Here is a 7,159-nt window from a genome sequence, read left to right on the forward strand (position 1 = left end):
ATATTCTCAACAACAAGAAAAAGAAAACAAGTTTTATATATATATATAAAAGAAAGTAGAAAACAAAAAAGGCAATCTAAGGTAAGGCTTTCTGAGTGATATTAAACTAGTGTCTTAACATTCATTTCAGGAAGAGGGAGAAGAACAGGTCATTTCCAACTGTGATAACACATGAGGATACTTTGGAAAGGAAGTAGGTTTTGAGCTGAGCCTCAGAAGAACTGATACGATCTTGATAGGTAGAGATGATTCAGCTGTGCTGTACATAAAAGAAATGCAAAATTATGATAATAAAATGGCACTGGGCATGTCGGGGAAAGATGACTAGACCTGTTTGACTGGAGTGGAAAGTTGAAATGGAAAAGTAGTGAGAGAGAACACTGGAAAAACAGATTAATTTTACCATCACACCGGAGGACTTTGACTGCCAACCTACCAAAAAAACCCAAACCTGTTGCTGTCGAGTCTATTCCAACTTACAATGTCACTATAGGACAGAGTAGAACTGCCCTATAGGGTTTCCAAGGCTGTAATCCTTATGGAAGGAAGCACTCTACCACATCTTTCACATGCAGAGCCGCTGGTGGGTTCGAACTGCCAACCTTTTCAATTAGCAGCCTAGCGCTTTAACCACTGCACCTCCGAGGTTCCATGACTACCAACCTATAGGCCAGTACTTCTCAGAGTTTACCATTTAGACCTCTTACATCAGAATCAACTTTGGGTGTTAAAATGCAGACTTCTATGGGCACACGAGCCCAGGGGCAAGGATGAGAAGGCAGGAGGGGACAGGAAAGCTGGTAATGGGGAACCCAAGGTCGAGAAGGGGAGAGTGTTGACATGCCATGTGATTGGCAACCATGTCACAAAATAATATGTGTATTAATAGTTTAATGAGAAACTAATTTGCTCTGTAAACCTTCATCTAAAGCACAATAAAAAAATAAATAAATGCATACTCCTGGGTCGCTTCTGATCAGAATCCGAGAGCAGTACCCTGGAGTCTGCATTTTATCTATCTTTGTAGGGATTTTCATGTACATTAATACTTGAGAACAGTTGCTTTTGGAAATCCATCAAGAAGGTGGTCTGTGAATGTTTGGGAACCGAGACTGGCAGGCATGAGGTGCAGTGAAGGTCTGAAGTCTGGGTGGTAAAGTAGACCATCAGCGGTTGGGGCAGACTGAGGGAGCTTGTGAATGAATGGAGGAGGAGTCTGCGGATTATGTGACTGGTGGGGATGGGTGATGAGAGGAAGGAACATCAGATGTCACCAGCAGGACTCTGAGCTTCCGTGACCAGGGAGTCCAGAGTTCCATCAAGAGAAATGTGTACAATACATGAGTTTCCCCGAGCACCTACAGGATCACTCTGAACCTTTCTGTGCCTTCTGCAAAACTGTGTTTTACCCAACCCCTAACAGAAATTTCTAGCCCTGGTGGCCCAGTGGTTAAGCTTTGCCTCCTAACCAAAAAGTTGGCAGTTCAAATCCACCAGCTGCTCCTTAGAAACCCTATGGGGCAGTTCTGTTCTGTCCTGTGGGGTTGCTATGAGTTGGAAATGACTCAACAGCCATGGTTTTTTATTTATTTATTTATATATTTTTTATTGTACTTCAGGTGAAGGCTTACAGAACAAATAGTTTCTCATGAAACAGAAGTACACATGTTGTTTTATAACATTGGTTAACAACTCCACAACATATCAACCCTCTAACTTCTCAACCTCTTTTTTTGTTTGGTGAAAATACACATAGCCAAAGATACACCATTTCAAAAATTTCTACATGCACAGTTCAGTGACATTGACTACGCTCTTCAAATTGTGCAGTTATTCTCACTTAAGATGAAGGCTTACAGAACAAAATAGTTTCTCATTTAACAGTTACTACAAATGTTGCCCTATGACAATGGTTAACAATCTCACAACACATCAACAATATCCTTACTCAACCTTGGGTTCCCTATCACCAGCTTCCTTGTTCCCTTCTGCCTTCTGGCCCTTGTCACTGGACTCCTGTACCTCGTTAGTCTCATTTGGTTTTACGGGGCTGTCCACTCCCAGGCTGAACAGTGAACCTCGGAGGTAACTTCACCACTGAGCTAAAAGGGTGTCTGGGGGCCATACTCTCGGGGTTTCTCCAGTCTCCTTTAGGCCAGTAAATCTGGTCTTTTTTCTGTGAGTTAGAATTATGCTCTACATCCTTCTCCAGCTCTGTCCAGAACCCTCTGTTGTGATCCTGGTCAGAGCAGTCAGTGGTGGTAGCCGGGCACCATCTAGCTGTACTTGACTCAGTCCGGTGGAGGCCTTGGTAGCTGTGGACAATTAGTCCTTCGGACTAATCTTTTCCTTGTATCCTGTTCTCTTCATTCTCCCTTGCTCCCAAAGGGATGAGACCAGTGGAGTATCTTAGATGGCTGCTCACACACAGGCTTTTAAGACCCCAGACACTACTCACCAAGGTAGAATGTAGAGCACTGTCTTTATAAGCTGTGTCATGCCAATTGAGCTAGATGTTCCCCAAGACCATCAGCCATGGGTTTTTTTTAACAGAAAATTCCACTCAAAAATATTCCAAACAAAAATAAAAAAAGACAATGACTTCTTTTATTGCTACTTGCCTATGACCGCCTGCTGCTGTATGTAAAGTCCCTGGGTGTGGAAACAGTTAACGCACTCGGCTGCTAACCAAAAGGTTGGAGGTTTTAGTCCATCCAGAGGTGCCTCAGAAGAAAAGCCTGGTGATCTACTTCCAAAAAATTCAGCCATTGAAAACCCTATGGAGCACACAGTTCTACTCTAACACACTAGGGGTCAACATGAGTCAGAGTCGACTTAACAGCAACTGCTTTGGTTACTGGTTAAGTAACAATAGTATGACTGCTATGTGAATGTGGCTTCTGGAGAAGGGAACTTCACTTCCAGCCAGTGTGCACCCCCAACCCCTCCCTGCATAGAAAGGATGGCAGCATGTCTTGAAGACTGTGAGAATACTTGTGATATAATTCTAAATAAAAACTGATATGAAACTGAAGGGACAACATAATTATAGCTGTGCATTAAGCAAACAAAGATGGAATTTATTCTAAACTATAAAACAACTAGAAGAAAATACAGAAAATGTAAATAGCATGGTTATGTCGGTATTTTTTCCTATTTTTAAATTTTTACAACTTTACACACTCTTTAAACGTGTATTATAAAATAATTTAAAAATTATATTTTAAATTGAATCAACCCTATTTGACTCAAAACTCTACCTATATAAAAGTAAGCACTCACTAGCTTACATTTTTCTTTTCTCTTTCCTTCTCACAGGATGTGCTGGGTGGTGTCCTGATCACTGCACTCCTCATTGCCCTCACCTATCCTGCCTGGACCCTCATTGACAATCTGGACTCGGCCAGCCCCCTCTTGCCTGTGTGTGTCATAGTCGTGCCATTCTTCTTGTGTTACCTTTACCCCGTTTCTGACTACTATAGCCCAACCAGAGCAGATACTACCACCGTTCTTGCTGCTGGGGCTGGAGTGACCATAGGATTCTGGATCAACCATTTTTTCCAGCTCGTGTCCAAGCCTACTGAATCTCTCCCTGTTATTCGGAACATCCCTCCGCTCACCACTGACATGTTAGTTTTGGGTCTGACCAAATTTGCTGTGGGAATTGTGTTGATCCTCTTGGTTCGTCAATTTGTACAGAATCTCTCACTTCAAGTATTATACTCATGGTTCAGGGTGGTGATCAGGAACAAGGAGGCCAGGAGGAGACTGGAAATTGAAGTGCCTTACAAGTTTGTCACCTACACATCTGTTGGCATCTGTGCTGCAACATTTGTGCCAATGTTACACAGGTTTTTGGGATTACTGTGAGCCCCCAGACAGTTGGGAAATAGCCCATTGAACGCAAGAGCCAAGACATAGGAAAGTTGGATGTTGGATCTATTCATGAGCCGGGAGGAATTGTGGCAGTTTAGGAAAAGCCACAGCCCCACTGGCTCCTGGAGGTAGAGCAGATTTCTTTTCAGTTATGACCTTGCCTAGCGCTGACTCTCATCACCAAAACTGGAACTTTGGTCTGGCAAAAAGGGTGGCACCATATAAAACTGCATTCCTCGAACGGGGTGACTCTGTTTTCATTATAATCTAATTAGACTGTGCCTGGCTGGTGACAAGACCACTCTGAAGTAAACCTGACTGTGAAGAGGATGAAGGTGGTGGCAGAACTGTGAGGTTGTAGGGAAAATCCTCCTGTCCTGGTGAGCTCTTGCTTCTTTTAGGTGTACATTTTGAAATAGGCACCTGCTCTTCTTCCTTGATACATTCTGCAGGATTCCAGCCACCATCCCCATACTTTTCTGATCCAAGAAACTGGCTGCTCCCACCTCACCAGGCAAGTGAGATTAAACCTTCCTCAAAAGTGGAAAACGCCGTGGATGCATCTGGGGTCACTGAATGTCCAGCTCTCTCCTGCTTCAGAGTGACTTGGGACAAGCCCTCTGCTTATCTTCAGCTTCCTTTGCTTCCTTAGTAACTTGGAAGGTGCCATCAACTACCTGCAAAGGTGGACCAGTAGAACAATGACTTCAGTCCTTTCTGGAGCCTGACAGAGAAGACAGGCCTCCCTGACATTGACCCTGACACAGTCACCCTGAAAAGGTCACCATGACATTGATCTTGACAAAGTCACCTTGACATTGACCCCAACAAGGCCACCCTCACATTGCTCCTCCATTTCTCAATTACTTTCTGTAAATCTGTTTCTCATCCGCCAGATAGAATCAGGGGCTCCTTTCCTGACTTTTCACCTCTTAACTCTTGGCAATCTTAAGGATAATTAATGCAAGAACAACTTCAGCCTGTCTTGGGAAAACAAGCCAACCAAACACAGCACCCTTTAGACTTAGCGTCCTGTCCTCATTAGAAAGGCGATCGTTATGCAGATGCCACAGGGTTCTCTCCCAGGGCTCTGCTTCACTCCTTAAAAATAAGTATCAGTAAGTTTTTTAAACGTTAGTTTAAACAGGCAGTAGAGTTTCTTTTGAGATACAGTGTCTGAGCCACTAAAGCCATGTTTTATAATGTGCACACCCCGGGAAAAAGTAACTCTCCTGGAAAGTTAAGGCCTTCCCTCTGCATCCAGTGTTAAAACTAAAAACCACACTATCCTGATTTCTAATATGTTCCATGGCCTTATTGTTGGGATGATCTTTGCTGTTTGACTTGTTTGACTTATCCTTGAGAAAAATGGAGGAGCCCTGGTGGCGCCATGGTTAAAACGCTTGGCTGCTAACCAAAAGCTCGATGGTTTGAACCCACCAAGCCGTTCTGCAGGAGAAAGATGTAGCAATCTGCTTCCATAAAGATTTGCAGCCTTGGAAACCCTATGGGGCAGTTCTGCTCTGTCCTGTAGGGTCGCTATGAGTCAGAATCGACTCAACAGCAGTGGGTTTGGTTTGGTTTTGAGAAGAGTAATCTTTTGCAAAACATGCGTTTTTCCCTTAAAATTCTCTTCACATTTTTGATAACTAGAAGGCTGGAACAAGAATGACCTACCATTTAACTGTTTTTACATCAAATTCTGACCAATATTTGTGGCACCATGGTGGAGGAAGAAGAGCCACTTGGGAGGGACCCTCACCCTAGATCTGCTCCTTCAGGGCTGTGGGTGTTGGATGAGGCACGTTCCTGTGTCTCAGACTCCACAGCTGCCAAACCAGAGAGCCCAACATGGATACTATTTACACAAAATAATTTTGGTTGAGTTGACTGAAACCATCTGAAAAAGTATCAACTTTTCCCACTACACCTTTCGAAAAGACGGACTGAAATTTTTACAGCAGTTGGTTGTATGTATATATATACTTTTTTTTTTTTTTTTTACTACTGTCCCTTTTAAGTACCAACAATATTGATGTATTTACGACTGACTATATTTAGGTCAAAGATGAATATATTAGAAACAGTACATTAAAGAATCACCCTAAGACTTGTCATAGTTGGTCACTTTTTAAAGTCTCTTATTACAGCAACTAGAGAATAAATGGTATGTATGTCGGTGAGTCCAAGTTACAGTTTAGTTTTTAAGCACTCCTGCTCTGTGGCCTAGAATCAGGCAGAAACTGGTCGAAAGAAAATTGTTACCTGATTCAAACTATTCCTTGATCAGCACTCTTCCACTAATTTGTCACATAGTAATTCATTCTCTTAAACTGTCACACCCACACGCTCCCAGACCATGATCTGGTCTCCTTTTAGGCCATTGGATTTTTCTCTCTGGGGAAGGACTGCCCCCTACTGGTGTGGCCTTAGTCTTGGCCCAAAGCCCCTGTCTTGATCTGCTGTCTGGGAGATTAAGAATTTACAAGTTTCCAGGACTGCAGCATGCAAGCTTACAGTGATGTATCCAGTATAAAGCTAGGTCTTTTAGTCTGGCCAACCCTGCGTTTGGAAATTGTGGCGCCAAAGCCCCCAGGATTACCGTGTTCTCAAATAACGCACGTGTTAGACGTTTTTGACAACTGCACCACACACCCCACTTCTGTGCATTATTTTTGTAAGTGTGCTATGCCAATTTTTTTTTCCATGTTACTGACTTCAATTGACGCCATGAAAACATAATTAAACTACGAAATAAGCAGGCAACATAACCTAATGATTTCACTTAAGACAATCTTAAGATTTTTGCATTCAACTGTTAGTGCTATAAGTATCAAATTAATAGAAGCAAATGCACAGTTTTCATTGTTTATTTTCCAGTTACTGGAGGACTACCAAACTCAATCCATGACTTCTTGACCATGGCTTATATCTTTATTATACAATTATGATCAAAAGTAACATTTTTTGGACTATTTTTATACACATAAGCAGGAGGTTAAAGAAAATGAACAGAATGATTTACCTGAAATATGGGAGGACAGGTGATGAGGCTGAAATTCACTTCTGGAAATGTCATTAGACTGCATGGTATACGCATGGGCATACTATGCCAGAACTGTTTCGCTTAATTTCATTTCCACGTGTTACATGTATGAGCATGTTATTTACGTGGGCACGTTATTTGTGTAGAAAATACGTTATTGGCCTCTCCAGGAGCCAGGTAGAATGATGTGTCCCTTTCCTAATTGCCCCCATCCTGCCGCTAACTCACTGTCACGGT

General features: G+C 42.5%; 1 protein-coding gene across 1 annotated transcript in view; it reads left to right on the top strand.

Moving 5' to 3' along the window:
* The window catches only part of SGPP2 (sphingosine-1-phosphate phosphatase 2), a 117,774-nt gene extending 113,699 nt beyond the window's left edge, over window positions 1-4,075 (top strand). Inside the window, exon 5 of the mRNA XM_004376361.2 lies at window positions 3,319-4,075. Coding sequence (XP_004376418.1) covers window positions 3,319-3,870 — 552 coding nt within the window. The 3' untranslated portion in view covers window positions 3,871-4,075. The remainder of the gene's footprint in view (window positions 1-3,318) is intronic.
* The last annotated feature ends 3,084 nt before the right edge of the window (window positions 4,076-7,159 follow it).

This window comes from Trichechus manatus, unplaced genomic scaffold, assembly GCF_000243295.1.
Source record: "Trichechus manatus latirostris isolate Lorelei unplaced genomic scaffold, TriManLat1.0 scaffold00041, whole genome shotgun sequence".
NCBI classification, from domain to species: domain Eukaryota; kingdom Metazoa; phylum Chordata; class Mammalia; order Sirenia; family Trichechidae; genus Trichechus; species Trichechus manatus.